We start from the raw sequence: 17608 nt of genomic DNA, 5'->3' as shown, positions 1-17608 counted from the left end.
TATGATGAAAGAACATTGTGATCCTCTCCTGTACTCCTGAGTCAGAAGTGTCCCCGAGCCGCTGTGTACAGTCAGTGGGGAGCCGCCATGTTGTCGGAGCCGCAGCATGCTGAAACTGATCGGGAACAGACTCAGGGAAGATGGCGGACGATATGGGGACAGAGGGAATCGGCCTCTGGTGTTGCCGGAATGCTTTATACCGGAGTGCGGGGGCGAGTCTGGGCGGCGTGATGTCATTTCCGGTCCGGTGTAAGATGGCGGTTCCGGTGTCTCCCGGACGGGATGTGTTCGCGGAGGGTTTGTTGGAGCTCCTGAAGCCGGCCGTACAACAGCTGGACTGCCATGTACACGCCGTGCGGTGAGGGGCGGGGCTGGGGAGACTCCGCCCTCTGTGAGGGTACTAAGGGCCAAATTAGTCTCCGCCCACTCGCATTTGACACCACCCACTAGTCTGTGCCTAGGAGGGCCCACATATGACTCCACCCACCTGTCTGACTCCACCCACCACCCTGTATTTGGGGGGCTTCAAATAAGGCTCCTGGAGGGGCCCCATAGTTTCCTCCCCTGACCCCTCAGCCCTGGAGGGGCCCCATAGTGTCCTCCCCCTCAGCCCTGGAGGGGCCCCATAGTGTCCTCCCACTCAGCTCTGGAGGGGCCCCATAGTGTCCTCCCCCTCAGCCCTGGAGGGGCCCCACAGTGTCCTCCCCCTCAGCCCTGGAGGGGCCCCACAGTGTCCTCCCCTCCCCCTCAGCCCTGGAAGGGCCCCACAGTGTCCTTCCCTCCCCCTCAGCCCTGGAGGGGCCCCACAGTGTCCTCCCCTCTCAGCCCTGTAGGGGCCCCATATTGTCCTCTCCTCCCTCTCAACCCTGGAGGGGCCCCATACTCTCCTCCCCCTTAGCCCTGGAGGGGCCCCATAGTATCCTCCCCTCCCCCTCAGCCCTGGAGGGCCCAATACTATTCTCCCCTCCCCCTCTGCTCTGGGGGGCCCCCATACGGTCATCCCCTCCCTCCTCAGTGCTGGAGGGGCCCCATACTGTCCCCTCAACACATTTTAGGGGCTGAAGCCCCGCCCCCCTCATTGTGTCTCGATGGATATAAAGCGTTGCACACGGATTGGTCACAGCAAACGGACTCTCAGTCTGGCCAGGTGTTCAGTCTGTTGGTGAGATCCAACTAGCTCCGCCCCCGAGGAGCAGATCCTTCAGACCGTACACTGGAATGAATGTTTCTCTTCCAAATTCCCTTTTTTCAGTTTTTTAACTTTCTAAACGTTCCCCCCGGGGAGCACACACACCAAACAACCCCTCCCCCGATGTAGGGACTACATATCCCTCCATCCCTCGCACCTTTCTTCCACAGCCCACCATGGGACATGCTCAGACCCCGCCCCCCATCACCTTCTGCGTAACGAGAAGACAGCTCCACCCACCAGCCCTTAGACTGACAGCTGCCAAATACATAAAAAAAAAAAATATGAAATAAAAAATTAAAATAAAAGAAATATAAAATAAAAGTAAGAAATAAAAAAATAAAATAAATATAAAATAAAAGTAAGAAATAAAAAAATAAAATAAATATAAAATAAAAGTAAGAAATAAAAAAATTTAAAGAAATATAAAATAAAAGTAAAAAATAAAATAAATATAAAATAAAAGTAAGAAAATAAAAAAATAAAATAAATATAAAATAAAAGTAAGAAATAAAAAAATTTAAAGAAATATAAAATAAAAGTAAGAAAATAAAAAAATAAAATAAATATAAAATAAAAGTAAGAAATAAAAAAATAAAATAAATATAAAATAAAAGTAAAAAATAAAATAAATATAAAATAAAAATAAGAAAATAAAAACAAAAATAAATATAAAATAAAAGTAAGAAATAAAATAAATATAAAATAAAAGTAAGAAATAAAAAAATAAAATAAATATAAAATAAAAGTAAGAAATAAAAAAATTTAAAGAAATATAAAATACAAGTAAGAAAATAAAAAAATAAAATAAATATAAAATTAAAGTAAGAAATAAAAAAATAAAATAAATATAAAATAAAAGTAAGAAATAAAAAAATTTAAAGAAATATAAAATAAAAGTAAAAAATAAAATATAAAATAAAAATAAGAAAATAAAAACAAAAATAAATATAAAATAAAAGTAAGAAATAAAATAAATATAAAATAAAAGTAAGAAAATAAAAAAATAAAATAAATATAAAATAAAAGTAAGAAATAAAAAAATTTAAAGAAATATAAAATACAAGTAAGAAAATAAAAAAATAAAATAAATATAAAATTAAAGTAAGAAATAAAAAAATAAAATAAATATAAAATAAAAGTAAGAAATAAAAAAATTTAAAGAAATATAAAATAAAAGTAAAAAATAAAATATAAAATAAAAATAAGAAAATAAAAACAAAAATAAATATAAAATAAAAGTAAGAAATAAAATAAATATAAAATAAAAGTAAGAAAATAAAAAAATAAAATAAATATAAAATAAAAGTAAGAAATGAAAAAATAAAAGAAATATAAAAAGCAAGAAATAAAAAAAAATATAAATAAAAATTATCATTTAGGATTTGAAGACGGACTTTTCCGCCAGTCCTCCCTCACATTTCCGCACAGGAAAGTCTTTTTTTTTTTTAATTATTTCTTTCTTTACATTGATTTGTTTTTTAGTTAATTGTTTTGGGGTTTTTTCCCTTTTCCGGAGCTGCTGTCAGTAGTGTGAAATACATGATTTTTTTTTTTAATATGTTTTGAATTTCAGTCAATATAATTTCCTTTTTTTAAACTTCAATAAACTTTATCGGCTTTTTTTTTTGGGTGATGCTGTCAAAGGGCTGGTGGGTGGAGTAGAGATTACGTAGGGGGCGGTCTTTGCCTACAGCATGTTCACAGGCGGCTGCATTGGGGCTCCTGCAGGCAGCGTATAGCCTCTCTGTAGTCCCACTTTTCTCATCTGTAGTGCCGTCTGGGTCCACCAGGAGTCCCACCGAACCAGAGACGTCATAACGCATGCATGCGTGCGGGAAGTGGGTGCCAAATATACACCTAATGTGTCTGTGCTGGAAGTGCGCTCAATGGCCCGCCCCCAGCATGGAGAGCGAGCTGTCACTAACAGCTCCTGGTCTCAGTGTAATGATCCATAGGCTGTAAGAGCTGGTGCTGTGGTTGGGGGTCGGTGCAATGGTTGGGGGTCGGTGCTGTGGGTGAGGTTGGTGCAATGGTTGGGGGTCGGTGCTGTGGTTGAGGTTGGTGCAATGGTTGGGGGTCGGTGCTGTGGTTTGGGGTCGGTGCTGTGGTTGGGGGTCGGTGCTGTGGTTGGGGGTCGGTGCAGTGGTTGGGGTCGGTGCTGTGGTTGGGGTCGGTGCTGTGGTTGGGGGTCGGTGCTGTGGTTGGGGGTCGGTGCAGTGGTTGGGGTCGGTGCTGTGGTTGAGGTCGGTTCTGTGGTTGGGGATCGGTGTTATCATTTGGGTCGGTGCTGTGGTTGAGGTCGGTGTTATGGTTGGGGATCGGTGCTGTGGTTGGGATCGGTGTTATCATTTGGGTCGGTCCTATGGTTGGGGGTCGGTGCTGTGGTTGAGGTGGCTGTTATGGTTGGGGGTCGGTGCTATGGTTTAGGTCGGTCCTATTGTTGGGCGTCGGTGCTGCGGTTGGAGTCGGTGCTGTGGTTGGGGTCGGTGCTGTGGTTGGGGGTCGGTGCAGTGGTTGGGGGTCGGTGCTGTGGTTGGAGTCGGTGCTGTGGTTGGGGTCGGTGCTGTGGTTGGGGGTCGGTGCAGTGGTTGGGGTCGGTGCTGTGGTTGGGGTCGGTGCTGTGGTTGGGGGTCGGTGCAGTGGTTGGGGTTGGTGCTGTGGTTGGGGTCGGTGCTGTGGTTGGGGTCGGTGCTGTGGTTGGGGTCGGTGCTGTGGTTGAGGTCGGTGCTGTGGTTGAGGTCGGTGCTGTGGTTGAGGTCGGTGCTGTGGTTGAGGTCGGTGCTGTGGTTGGGGTCGGTGCTGTGGTTGAGGTCGGTGCTGTGGTTGAGGTCGGTGTTATGGTTGGGGATCGGTGTTATCATTTAGGTCGGTGCAATGGTTGGGGTCGGTGCAGTGGTTGAGGTTGGTGCAATGGTTGGGGGTCAGTGCTGTGGTTGAGGTTGGTGCAATGGTTGGGGGTCAGTGCTGTGGTTGGGGGTCGGTGCTGTGGTTGGGGGTCGGTGCTGTGGTTGGGGGTCGGTGCTGTGGTTGGGGTTGGTGCTGTGGTTGAGATCGGTCCTATGGTTGGGGTCGTTCCTATTGTTGCGGTCGGTGTTATGGTTGGGGATCGGTGTTATCATTTGGGTCAGTGCTGTGGTTGAGGTGGGTGCAATGGTTGGGGGTCAGTGCTGTGGTTGAGGTCGGTGTTATCATTTGGGTCGGTCCTATGGTTGGGGTCGGTGCTGTGGTTGAGGTGGCTGTTATGGTTGGGGGTCGGTGCTATGGTTTAGGTCGGTCCTATTGTTGGGCGTCGGTGCTGCGGTTGGAGTCGGTGCTGTGGTTGGGGTCGGTGCTGTGATTGGGGTCGGTGCTGTGGTTGGAGTCTGTGCAGTGGTTGGAGTCGGTGCTGTGGTTGGGGTCGGTGCTGTGATTGGGGTTCTGTGCAGTGGTTGGGGTCGTTCCTATTGTTGCGGTCGGCGCGTTGGTGACGTTCTCTTCCCTGCTCTGTCCTCGTAATGATGGGTCACACGTTGAGGCTGCCGTAGTGTCATGGCTGATCGATCCCCCTGTCCATGTATTCATCCATCTAGCTTGTCCCTATGCACCAAGGGGACAAGACGACTTCCTGTTCCGGGTCACACAGCGCCCAATCTGTGCCTCGCCACGTCCTCTGTGGTGCACCACAAATGGGGGAGCGCTCATGTGCTGGAGGACTGCATGGTGTCTATGAATGCTGTGCCTGCCTGGGTCAGATCTAATTACTGCGTAGCCGTCACCCGCACTGGACCGAGAGTCCCGGGGATTGTGGGAAATTTGGTGTTCCTTCACAGGAAGTGTCAGTTCTCCCACCACAGACAGCTCCTCCATTCATGCCTGTAACGTTCGATGTCTCCTTCCTTTACAGGGAGAGTCAGGTGGATCTCCGGGAGCACATTGACAGCCTGGCGTCCGGTAGGTGCTCGTGGGGGCTGGTCCGGGATCAGAGTGTGTATTCTATGTATACGGAGACGGCGGACATTTTTTATTTCTGATGGAAGCCGCCTTGTTCCGTCGCACGATAAACTCCCAACCTCATTTTTGCTGTGCGACGTAGCGGCGGCCGCTTTTGTCTTCGCTCCTCACGCGTTTTGCGTCTTCTTCCAGAACTCTGCAAGATCAACGAGGACCAGAAGGTGGCGCTGGACCTGGACCCCTACGTGAAGAAGCTGCTGAACGCCCGGCGCAGGGTCGTCCTGGTGAACAACATCCTGCAGAACGCACAGGTGAGGGGGGAAGGACCATAACCCGTCATGTGACACTGGGGGGTGGGGGGGGGTGTAGGTTCTCCAACCAATGTCTAACCAGCGCTTTCCGTCATCACAGGAGCGTCTGAGGCGCCTGAACCACAGCGTGGCCAAAGAGACGGCACGGAGGAGGGCCATGCTGGAGACGGGAGCGCACCATTCCCCGACCTCCCCCAACAAGTGAGGCCGAGCGCTGGGGGAACCTCTGGAGTTGAGCCATCTTTTTTTCTTTTTTTGTTTCCCGGAGACCCCGGCCGGCCCAGGTGCGTAGGCGTCCCGGTGCGACAACTTCCGAAACCCCGAAAAAAAGAGGGCGTCAAGTGCCAAAAAAAAAAACTGCGCTAGGAGAACGGCCTTCCATCGTGATGCATGACTTCCATTTCGTAGCTTGGCGGCAATAAAGGGGCGGGCATAGGTGAGACGCCCCGCCCCTCCCCCATTCCAGTCCCGTCTGCGTTCTGTAAAGATGGTGCTACGCTTACGGCCTCGTTCCTGTAGTCGTGCGACTATTGTTTACGCAGTTCCCAAGCTGTTCCCAAGTGTGGGTGGAGTCCCGTGTCCGATACGGCCGAAGGTCTATGTCAGCCGTTGCTGAGGTGCTCCGTGTCCCGGCATGCCCCGCCCTCGGAGCACGCTGCTGCAGATTGCCCGCCTCTGGTCCCTACCGTGAACGTTTTTTTTTTTTTTTTTTGAGCTTTATCGTTCCTGCTCTGCGATTGTAACAATAAATATCAGCGAAAAAAAACAAATAAAAGCGGTGTGAATTCTTCCCGGGTCCTGATCCTCGATACAGAACTCCACCCATAAATATGGAGATAACCACGAAAAAAAAAAAACTGCTTTTGCTGCAATATTCACCTTCAGTCCAGAGATTTACGCTGCAGTACTTATTTTCTGCCACTAGATGTCCCCAGTCTAATGACCAGCATCATTCAGCCCCCCCCCCCCCGGGTGATCCGGGACGAGCCCCCAACCTGTGACTGGCTCCCTTCTGGGCTGAAAATATCCCAGAGAAACTGTTTTAGAAGTGCAATTCCTGTCATTCAACCCACTTCCTGTGAGCCCGGGCCATCCCGGACGAGCCCCCAACCTGTGACAGAAAGGAAAAGCAGCGCAGTGATGAGCGCATCTCCCTGTCGCTCTGCTGTCTCCTCCTATCAGCGTGCTCCTTGTGGGAACATGAACTGTTCAGCTGCTTCTTCATCTCACACTCCAGCCCTGCTGTACAGGGACTGCGAGAGGCCCGTGCCAGATCGCATTTCTGGACTTGCGTTGCTTGCGTATAAAAATAATTGGAATGACTACTACGTGGCTTTTATATCTGCCCAGATCTCTGGTGTGACTCTTTCTGTGATCATCGTCGGTCCTTGGATGTGGCGGCTGCATTTATCTTCTTTTTTTTTTTCAGGAGGTCCAACCCCATCCCCTCCCCCCCTTTATTTTCAGCCTGTCTTAGGGTGACAACACCCACTGTATTGTATTTATGGAGGAGCAGCATTGTCACCCCTAGTACAGGACGTCAGAATGCAACCCCCTCTCCTCATCTTCATAGCATAGGTGGAGGTGTTCTGTAGTTGTGCACACCTCCTAGGTTATGGAGAGGGGGAGGTGTTCTGCAGTTCTGCACACCTCCTAGGTTACGGAGAGGTGTTCTGTAGTTCTTCACACCTCCTAGGTTATGGAGAGGGGGAGGTGTTCCATGGTTGGGTGAAGATTAGCTGGGAAAGCTGATATTATTTGAGCTTTCAGTATAGTGAAGTTACAAGGAAACTGGATTTATGGCAGGATCAACATTGCTGAAAATGTTGTTGGCCTGAAAAGGAAAACTAATGCTGCCACCACATCCAGGGACCGGGACGCTGTGAAAACGTGACATTTCTCTTCCTTTCATTGGAGGACACAGCTTCTTCTGATCATCAACTATTGGGCGTACTGCCACCTACAGGAGTAGGGCTCTAGCTACAGCTGAAAAGGCCGACCTGTCCTGCAGGGCTGTCCCGGAGGGGATCGGGTGGATTTTAAATCTTGAGAAGTCCTTCTGATTCTGGTTCTTCGCCTGGAACACCCGTGGCTGGTCTTAGATGTCTCCTCAAGCCAAGATGTTCCTTCCATTTGTAAAACTGAAAAATGCAACTTCAGGTTCACCTTCTGCACGTGGTCATCAACTGGCCAATACGAGAGAGTTTTGAGGCTCGTGGTATCGGCCTTTGATGCGTTTCTGCAGGTGCAACGCCAGAGGGTTCAGGTCCTGTCCTAGTGGAACCAGTCTCCTCTGTCCCTAGGCGAGGGATATCAAGGTAAGTCACCTGACAAAGTCCTCTTTAGCTTGATGGATCCATTCTTCCCATCTGCTAGTCAAGACGACGTTCCTTCCTCTGAGCTGGAAGATGGTAACGCCGGCTGCCAGCCAGCATGGCCGGGGAGGAGTACTGGGTCTCCAGTCCACTTGTGGTTCTTGGAGCCCATTAGTCTCTGCTTCCTATCAGCATTCTGGAACTTCGAGCGAAGAGATGGCCCCCTGCTTTGCTGAAGGGACAACTTCTGCGGGTGTACTTGGACAACGCCAAGGCGGTGGTGTAGATAAACCATCAGGAGGACCAAGAGAATGGAAAGTGTCCCACATCCTAAGATGGGCGGAGAGTTGTGTGCCAGCCTTGTCCACAGTGCACATTCTTGGGGTGGAAGACTGGCAAGCTGGATCGGAGAAAGTGGACCTTTCTCCCAGAATTCTTCCAACAACTCCATGGGGAACACAAGATGTCCATCTTCTAGAGTCATGCTTCAGTCGGTAGGTGAACAGGACTGTAGCAAGGGCAAAGAACCCTTGGACAGATATGGCAAGGGCAGCGGAGATATGCTGATCTAGAGTTTTGCCACAAATACTTTGCTGGATGGAAGTCTAGAGGATTCCAGTAAACTGGTGGCTCTGGATTGGCCTTGCAGGTCATGGCACGTGGATCTTGATCGTCTGGTAGCGGAGGCTCCATGGCATCTACTGCTTCAGGAAGACCCGTTGTCTTAGGGGCCCATTTACCTCTCTTACAGGTGATGGCTCAAATGAGTGGTTGTTGAAGCCAAGTCCTGAGGGACAGAGGGTTACCAGAGGAGGTCATCCACACCATGATTAAAGTCATGTCTCTTTAAGGTTTTCCATTGTACTTGGGAGACGTATTTTTGGTGGGGTGTATCTCTAGGGGTATGCCCTTGTTCTTTTGCTATTGGCCATCTATGGATTTTCTCGAGCACGGGATGGAGCAGTGGTTGGCCTAAAGCACAATTAAGGACTTGGTGTCAGTGTTGGCGGTTTTATTTTAGCGTCCTCTGGCGTTGGTACCACTCATCATTCAGATTGCTCCTCCAGTCAGGCCACCCTTGTCACCATGGGACCTTAATTTAGTATCGTCCTTGTTTGGTACCACTCATCATTCAGATTGCTCCTCCAGCCAGGCCACCCTTGTCACCATGGGACCTTAATTTAGTATCGTCCTTGTTTGGTACCACTCATCATTCAGACTGCTCCTCCAGTCAGACCACCCTTGGACCTTAATTTAGTATTGTCCTTGTTTGGTACCACTCATCACATTGCTCCTCCAGTCAGGCTACCCTTGTCACCATGGGACCTTAGTCTAGTATCGTCCTTGTTTGGTACCACTCATCATTCAGATTGCTCCTCCAGGCAGGCCACCCTGGTCACCATGGGACCTTAATTTAGTATCGTCCTTGTTTGGTACCACTCATCATTCAGACTGCTCCTCCAGTCAGGCCACCCTTTGACCTTAATTTAGTATCCTTGTTTGGTACCACTCATCAGATTGCTCCTCCAGTCAAGCCACCCTGGTCACCATGGGACCTTAATGTAGTATCGTCCTTGCTACAAAAACCGCCATTTGAGGATATTGAGGACATCCTCTCAGAAAGTGGCATTCCTAGTAGCTATTACTTCCCCATGTAGAGTCTCCAGACTTGCAACGTTGTCTTGCAAGCTTCCATTTTTTTTGTCCTTCATAGGTCTAAGGCCATCCTTCATCTGAGTCCCCCCTTCCTGCCTAAGGTGATATCAGCTTTCCATGTGAATGAAGACATTGTGCTTCCATCACTTTGTCCCCGGCCGGTCCGACCCTGAGAACCTCGCCTTACGTTCTTTGGATGTAGTCGGGCCCACTGGGTGTATTTGAAGGCCATATCCAGGTTTTTTAGGTTGAATTGCCTGTTTGTGGTTGTAGAGGGCCTTGCACGTCAACTGCTAATCTCGCAACGGTCTGGCATGCTGTGGTCCAAGTGTATGTTTTCAAGGGCCGTGCCGGTTCCAGTGAAGTTTCGGTAAGCAGAACTTGGTGCTACCACCATTGGGTGTGTAAGGTGGCAAGCTGGTCATACGTTGGTTCTCCAAGTTTCACAAGGTAGATGCCAGGTTTGGGTGTACTTACTTTTTAATGTGCTTTATTTTCCGTTCTGTTATCTGCCTGCCCTGTTGTGACGTCCCCGTAGGTGATGACCTCAAGCAGAGGTGGAATTCTTTCTACTTCCTGCGTGATACTTTTCTCTTGAGTTCATTAGAGGACACAACACCCACCTCTTGGGCTTGAGGCTACCCTGGTGTATAAATATATTCCTTTTGTTTGTACTGCTTTGCCGTGTAATTTGATGTTCCACGTAATGGCAAGCTTTGGCCATCAGAAGGTCCGCCTTCAACTGTTTTTTTTTAAGTTGTACCTAGCATCCTACTCCTGCAGGTGGCACTATACCCATTAGGTGATCAGCTAAAGCAGGGGTGGGCAACTGTGGCCCTCCAGCTGTTGTAGAACTACAAGTCCCATGAGGCATTGCAAAACTGACAGTTACAAGCATGACTCCCAAAGGCAGAGGCTTGATGGGACTTGTAGTTCATCAACAGCTGGAAGGCCACAGTTGCCCACCCCTGATCTAAAGCATTGCTCTTCAAACTTTCTAAACAAAGGGCCAGTTTGCTACCCTTCTGAGTTTTTTGGGGCTGGACTATGGCCAGTCGGAGTAGAAAATGTCCTAGTGTCCAGTGCGAGGAAACAATGCCCTGTCCTTGGTGTCAGTGAGAGGACTAGGGCTCCATTGTTGGTGTCAGTTGCAAGGAATAGTGCCTCAGCAATTGTCAGTGGAAAGAATTCAAAGAATTCTGCCACATCTTGGTGTCAGTGGGAGGAATTGTGTCCTTTCGTTGGTATCAATGTAATAGAATTGTGACGCATTCTTGGTGTCTAGTGGGAGAAATGGTGCCCCATCGTTGATGTCAGTGGGAGGAATAGTGGCCCATCGTTGGCGTCAGTGGGAGGAATAATGGCCCATCATTGGTATCAATGGAAGGAATTCTGCCCCATCATTGGTGTCAGTGGGAGGAATAGTGCACCATTGTTGGTGTCAGTAGGAGGAATAGTAGCCCATTGTTGGTGTCAATGGAAAGAATGCTGCCCCATTATTGATATCAGTGGGAGGAATAATGGCCCGTCGTTGGTGTCAGTGGGAGGAATAGTGGCCCGTTGTTGGTGTCAATGGAAATAATTCTGTCCCATCATTGGTATCAATGGAAGGAAATCGGCCATATCTTTGGTGTCAGTGGGAGGAATGGTGCACCATTGTTGGTAGCAGGAATAGTGGCCCATTGTTGGTGTCAATGGAAATAATTCTTCCCCATCATTGATATCGGTGGGAGGAATAATGGCCATCGTTGGTGTCAATGGAAAGAATTCTGCCCCATCGTTGGTATAGGTGGGAGGAATAGTGGCCCATTTGTGGTGTCGGTGGGAGGAATAGTGGCCTATTATTGCTGTCAATGGAAAGAATTCTGCGCCATCATTGGTGTCAGTGGGAGGAATAATAGACCATCGTCCATATCAATGGAACAAATTCTTCCCCCATCATTGGGGTAGGTAGGAGGAATTGTGCCCTTTTGATGGTGTCCATATTGCCCCATAGGCTAGATAAAGGCAAGGAAAGGGCTGCATCTGGCCCCCGTGCCGCAGTTTGAAGACTGTGTCCTCCAATGGACAAAGAGAAAAGGATTTTATGGTGAGTACAAAAAAAATCCAATCGTTTTTGTACTTTCTGAAAATGTGCTTAGCCTGCATAAGAAAACTAAGGTGGCCACCACCTCCAAGGCCTGGAAAGCTACAAGATATGGCGTTTTCAGTCTTGGGTCTTCACTTCAAGTAGATATTTGCACTTTTGTTCCTATGTGTGTGTCGGTGACAGCCAATCAGGTTGCACCAGAATGAAATTGCTTGGCTGCCATGATGGAGGAAGAGCTTTCCCTGCTTTGCTTGTGCAAGAGAGAAAGGGGGTTTTGGATGAGGTCCTCCACACCATGGTGAAGGCTCGCAAGGCCAGGTCCCTACAGGAACATCTAGTTGAGGGTCCTGACTATGAGCTGTTTTCTGCTGGGTTGCAACCATAGTGGCTATTGTATAGGTGAGGTTAGGTCCTCAGGGAGGACCTGTCATACTGATGTCTGTAATAGCCGCCATCCAACCAATCAGCTCTGGCCTTTTCTGTGCATTGCATGGTGGGAAATAAGGAGCAGAACCAAACATAGAGGTTTTAACCTTTTGGTTAGGTCATCGTCTTTTTTTTTTTTTTTATTGGTGGTAGATGCCCTCTGCCCATCTGGTGTTTGCTTCTCATATGCTCCGGAGGCGGGGCCTGTGCACTAAACCGGTCTATTGGTTGGTTGTTATGTCTTTGGAAGATGTTTTGGATGAGGAAACGGCTCAGAGGCTGGCTTGATCCATATCTTTGTCTTAGTTTTAGGTCTAGTCCTGAAGTATGATGGACGAGCACATTGGTGTGTGGGAGGAGGTGATGGCTCACAGGTAAGTCCTCTGGCTGCAGACCCTGCAGCTGTGAGATCGAATCCCAGAGCTGACATCTCCCGTTGACCCTGGTTGGGTCTCCCCACCCACCTGGGGCAGCAGGTGCCCCTGACAGTGGGAACACTAGAAAGATCCTAGGGAAACCTCAAAGATCTACCTGGAGGTTGAAGGTGTCCTCAACATGAATAGAGGGAGCACCAGCACCTCACAGGCCAACCAGAAGATGGGAAACTAGTCCCAGGTTGACCTGAGGGGAGAACTGGGTACCTGGAAGAAAAGGGGTAAGATTTTTTTTTTTTTTATATAAAAAGGTGACATTTTTGCCAAAATATATAACCTCCTCTGCTTATCTATTTCTGACTTACCTGGCATTCTTATGCCATCCTATGATGATGAGGTTATCCCTCAGGGCCCAACCTCATGTGATGTCAGTACTCAGGACACCAGGTGTCACTCCACAGGGGCCCTACAGCCTCATGTGGGTCTGACAGCACTTCTACCAGAGGTGAGGTGACTTGTCCAGAGTCACCAGGAGTCTGCTCAGGGATTCGAACTCCCAGGCCCATCATACCACCAACCATCAGTGTGGGCTGTGAGTCCTCTGAGCCATCTCCTCCTCACACAGAACAATGAGTTCGTCCTCCTATTTCTCCAGAACAAGGACTGGTGGAAGTATAAGGAGGTAAAGGAATGGCTTGAACCCACAGTGCCTGCTTACCATCCAGAGCACTTACCTCTGAGCCATCTCTTAGTATACCATAGTCCATTCGTCCTCCTATTTATCCAGGACATGGACTGGTGGAATTATAAAGAGGTAAAGGAAGGGTTTGAACTCACACCGACTTGACAGAAGCTGGTGCACTTACCCCCAAGCCATCTCCTCTTTAGGTACGATGGTGTTCACATCCTCCTGATTCTCCAGGACATGGACTGGTGAAATTATAAAGAGGTAAAGGAAGGATTCGAACTCACAGTGACTTGACAGAAGCTGGTGCACTTACCCCCAAGCCATCTCCTCTTTAGGTACGATGGTGTTCACATCCTCCTGATTCTCCAGGACATGGACTGGTGAAATTATAAAGAGGTAAAGGAAGGATTCGAACTCACAGTGACTTGACAGAAGCTGGTGCACTTACCTCCAAGCCATCTCCTCTTTAGGTAGGCTAGTGTTCGCGTCCTCCTATTTCTCCAGGACATGGGCTGGTGGAATTATAAAGACATAAAAGAATAGTTCGGACTCACAGCACCTGTCTTAGCATCTGGAGGACCTACCACTCAGCCCTGTCCTGTCCTCCTTATATTGGGCGGTGTGCTGGGCCTGCTATATCTCCAGGACTTGGACTGGAGCATTTATAAAGCAGATCGTACAGCGCCTTCTCGGCTTCCAGGGAATTTTCCCGCCAAGCCTTCTGCTCCTTATTTAGCGTGGTTTGCTCTTCTGAACTCCGGAGATAAGTGAATTGAAATAATTTTTTGTGTCACCATCGATGGACAACGGCTTGGAAGGTTCATTCCTCTGGTTGACATGCGCTCAGAGTTGGGTGAACTCCAGAGATAAGTGAATTGACACCATCTGATTTCTCCCGGACAAGGATTGGGGGAATTATAAAGTGGTAAAGGTAAGATTTGAACTCAGAGCTCCTTCTTCTCAGCCAGGGCACTTCCCTCCTAGCTATTGCAGAGGACAAACAGAGAGATGGAAATAGCTGGATTTGATCTCATGGCTCTGGGTCTACTAAACAGAGAAACTAAACACTGAGCCGTTTCTCCTGTGGGATCCACCCTTTAAAAAAATAAAAGAAGACATATGGAACGTAAAGAAAATCCAATTTTGGAAAGAAAGAAAACACAAATATACAACTTGGCAGTTCTGTGTTGCTCTGGCTGTTGAGCGCTCAGATATGGGACTTGGCTGAACTCCGGAGATAAGTGAATTGACACCATTGATGGATGGGCGCTGACTCTGAAGGTTCACCGCTCTGGCCATTGAGCGCTCAGATCAGGGAGTTGGCTGAACTCTGGAGATAAGTGAATTGACACCATTGATGGATGGGCGCTGACTCTGAAGGTTCATCACTCTGGTTGTGTTGCATTCAGATCTGGGAGTTGGGTGAACTCTGGAGATAAGTGAATTGAAATAATTTTTAGTACCACCATGGATGGACGTTGACTCAAAAGATTCATCGTTCTGGTTGTCATGCGCTCAGATCTGACAGCTGGGTGAACTCCGGGGATAAGTGAATTTAAAAATTTTTTAGTGTCACCATGGATGGATATCACCTTGGAAGGTTCATTACTCTGGTTGTCATGCGCTCAGAGTTGGTTGAACTCCGGAGATAAGTGAATTGACACCATCTGATTTCTCCTGGACAAGGATTGGTGGAATTTTAAAGTGGTAAAGGAAAGATTTGAACTCACAGCTCCTTCTTATCAGCCAGAGCACTTACCTCCTAGCTATTGCAGAGGACAAACAGAGAGATGGAAATAGCTGGATTTGATCTCACGGCTCTGGGTCTACTAAACAGAGAAACTAAACACTGAGCCGTTTCTCCTGTGGGATCCACCCTTAAAAAAAAATTCAAAGAAAACATATAGAACGTAAAGAAAATTCAATTTTGGAAAGAAAGGAAACACAAATATACAACTTGGCAGTTCTGTGTTGCTCTGGCCATTCAGCACTCGGATCAGGGAGTTGGTTGAACTCCGGAGATAAGTGAATTGACACCATTGATGGATGGGCGCCAACTCGGAAGGTTCACTGCTCTGGCCATTGAGCGCTCAGATCAGGGAGTTGGTTGAACTCCGGAGATAAGTGAATTGACACCATTGATGGATGGGCGCTGACTCTGAAGGTTCATCACTCTGGCTGTGTTCAGATCCAGGAGTTGAGTGAAATTCAGAGATAAGTGAATTGAAATAATTTTTAGTGTCGCCATGGATGGACGTTGACTCAAAAGATTCATCGTTCTGGTTGTCATGCGCTCAGATCTGAGAGTTGGGTGAACTCCGGGGATTAGTGAATTCAAATAATTTTTTGTTTCACCATGGATGGACACCGGCTTGGAAGGTTCATTGCTCTGGTTGTCAAGTGCTTAGAGTTGGGTGAACTCCGGAGATAAGTGAATTGACACCATCTGATTTCTCCCGGACAAGGATTGGTGGAATTATAAAGTGGTAAAGGAAAGATTTGAACTCACAGCTCCTTCTTCTACAGCCAGAGAACTTACCTCCTAGCTATTCCAGAAGATAAATTGAATGAAGGAAATAGCTGGATTCGATCTCATGGCTCTGGGTCTACTAAACAGAGAAACTAAACACTGAGCTGTTTCTCCTGTGGGATCCACCCTTAAAAAAAATAAAGGTCAAACCTATAGAACGTAAAGAAAATCCAATTTTGGAAAGAAAAAAAACACAAATATACAACTTGGCAGTTCCGTGTTGCTCTGGCTGTTGAGCGCTCAGATATGGGACTTGGCTGAACTCCGGAGATAAGTGAATTGACACCATTGATGGATGGGCGCTGACTCTGAAGGTTCACCGCTCTGGCCGTTGAGCGCTCAGATATGGGAGTTGGCTGAACTCCGGAGATAAGTGAATTGACACCATTGATGGATGGGCGCCGACTCAAAAGGTTCATCACTCTGGTTGTGTTGCGTTCAGATCTGGGAGTCGAGTGAAATTCAGAGATAAGTGAATTGAAATAATTTTTTAGTGTCACCATGGATGGACACCGGCTTGGAAGGTTCATTGCTCTAGTTGTTGTGCTCAGAGTTGGGTGAACTCCGGAGATAAGACACCATCTGATTTCTCCCAGACAAGGATTGGTGGAATTATAAAGTGGTAAAAGAAAGATTTGAACTCACAGCTCCTTCTCCTCAGCCAGAGCACTTACCTCCTAGCTATTCCAGAGGGCAAATAGAAAGAAGGAAATAGCTGGATTCGATCCACCTATTTTAGTGCCACCATAGATGAAGGTTGACTCAAAAGGTTCATTGTTCTGGTTGTCATGCGCTCAGATCTGAGAGTTGGGTGAACTCTGGAGATAAGTGAATTGACACCATTTTTAGTGTCACCATGGATGGACATTGCCTTGGAAGAACTCCAGGTGAACTCTGGAGATAAGTGAATTGACACCATTTTTAGTGTCACCATGGATGGACATTGCCTTGGAAGAACTCCAGGTGAACTCTGGAGATAAGTGAATTGACACCATTTTTAGTGTCACCATGGATGGACATTGCCTTGGAAGGTTCATTGCTCTGATTGCCATGTGCTCAGAGTTGAGTGAAGTCCAGAGATAAGTGAATTGACACCACTTCTAGTGCTGCTGTGGATGGACGCCTCCTCGGGAGTTTCATCGCTCCAGTTGTCGGCCGCTGAGCTGGAGACCGAAGTTTGTAATCTGCACTGGTGACACAGGAAGCCATAGACTCTCCTATCTACGCCCAAAGGTGGGTGGAATGGTGTCTCAATAAACATGTTTCTGGAACTGGGAGATCATCTTGTAGCACCTGGACCTCATTAGATGCAAGAAGAATGTGTTAAGGTGGCCATACCTGCAGGTATATCAGAGAACTAATCATAACAGAGATTGATCGTTTTATTTTTTCAGTCAGTGCCATATGTGTTGGATATTTTATTGGACGACGAATAACTCGTTTGCAATCATTCACAGAAATCTCCAAGCGGGTTAGAGGTTTCCTACCTCACTTCCTGTTTAGTGAAATCATTGTCAGCAGGACAGGAAGTGCGGTGAAATCTCTCCTCAACAGAGTCCTAGAGAGCAGTAAAACCCCTGCATGTTTCAGGCACTGGGTGCAAGGTGAATCGACCTATCCAGAGTCACCAGTCCCATCACTAAACACCATGGTGGAGTCCGGCCCTGCAGATGGACAGCTTCCACCGGATGTTCTTTTTCTTTTTTGGACATTCCGACACTGAAGAGATTTCTGGAGATGGCTCGATGCAGAGATACGGAGTGACCCCCACCAGGGTCAGTGTCCACCGGAGCTGCGTATCCCATCATGCACCGCGGCGGACTAGACCGGGACTGCACAGTGCTCACCACGTTCAGTGTCACCCTCTAAAGAATAAATAATACATACCTCTAGTGGAGACAATGAATCGTCCTACAAACCACCATGATAGATCATTTTAAATTCCTTTTCACAAGAAGATATCCTGGAGCCCCGAGAAACATCCACAGATCTAGAACTGCCCCCCCGGGGTATCTTCTGGTGATTTTTGTCACCAAAGGATTTTAAAGATCATGAAAAGTGTTTTAGTTGGACGATTCATTATGTTCCCCCTTCACA

At 47.7% G+C, this 17608-nt stretch overlaps 1 protein-coding gene across 1 annotated transcript; it reads left to right on the top strand.

Moving 5' to 3' along the window:
* The first annotated feature begins 201 nt into the window (after window positions 1-201).
* Window positions 202-6208, top strand: SNAPIN (SNAP associated protein). Its single transcript, XM_089666851.1, has 4 exons — window positions 202-358; window positions 5076-5122; window positions 5315-5433; window positions 5534-6208. The coding sequence occupies exons 1-4, from the start codon at window positions 231-233 to the stop codon at window positions 5636-5638; spliced, it is 399 nt and encodes a 132-aa protein (XP_089522977.1). The 5' UTR covers window positions 202-230; the 3' UTR covers window positions 5639-6208.
* The last annotated feature ends 11400 nt before the right edge of the window (window positions 6209-17608 follow it).

The sequence above is a fragment of the Staurois parvus genome, unplaced genomic scaffold (assembly GCF_062004578.1).
Source record: "Staurois parvus isolate SC_StPar_1 unplaced genomic scaffold, SC_StPar_1.0 ptg002870l, whole genome shotgun sequence".
NCBI lineage: Eukaryota > Metazoa > Chordata > Amphibia > Anura > Ranidae > Staurois > Staurois parvus.
The sequence above is the reverse complement of the archived record's forward strand: the minus strand, read 5'-3'. Positions and strand labels throughout refer to the sequence as shown.

Coding starts and splice junctions, on each gene's coding strand:
- SNAPIN (XM_089666851.1), top strand. CDS start 231: ATGTCATTTCCGGTCCGGTGTAAGATGGCGGTTCCGGTGTCTCCCGGA. Junction 5,123..5,314: donor CATTGACAGCCTGGCGTCCG/GTAGGTGCTCGT, acceptor GTCTTCTTCCAG/AACTCTGCAAGATCAACGAG. Junction 5,434..5,533: donor ACATCCTGCAGAACGCACAG/GTGAGGGGGGAA, acceptor CCGTCATCACAG/GAGCGTCTGAGGCGCCTGAA.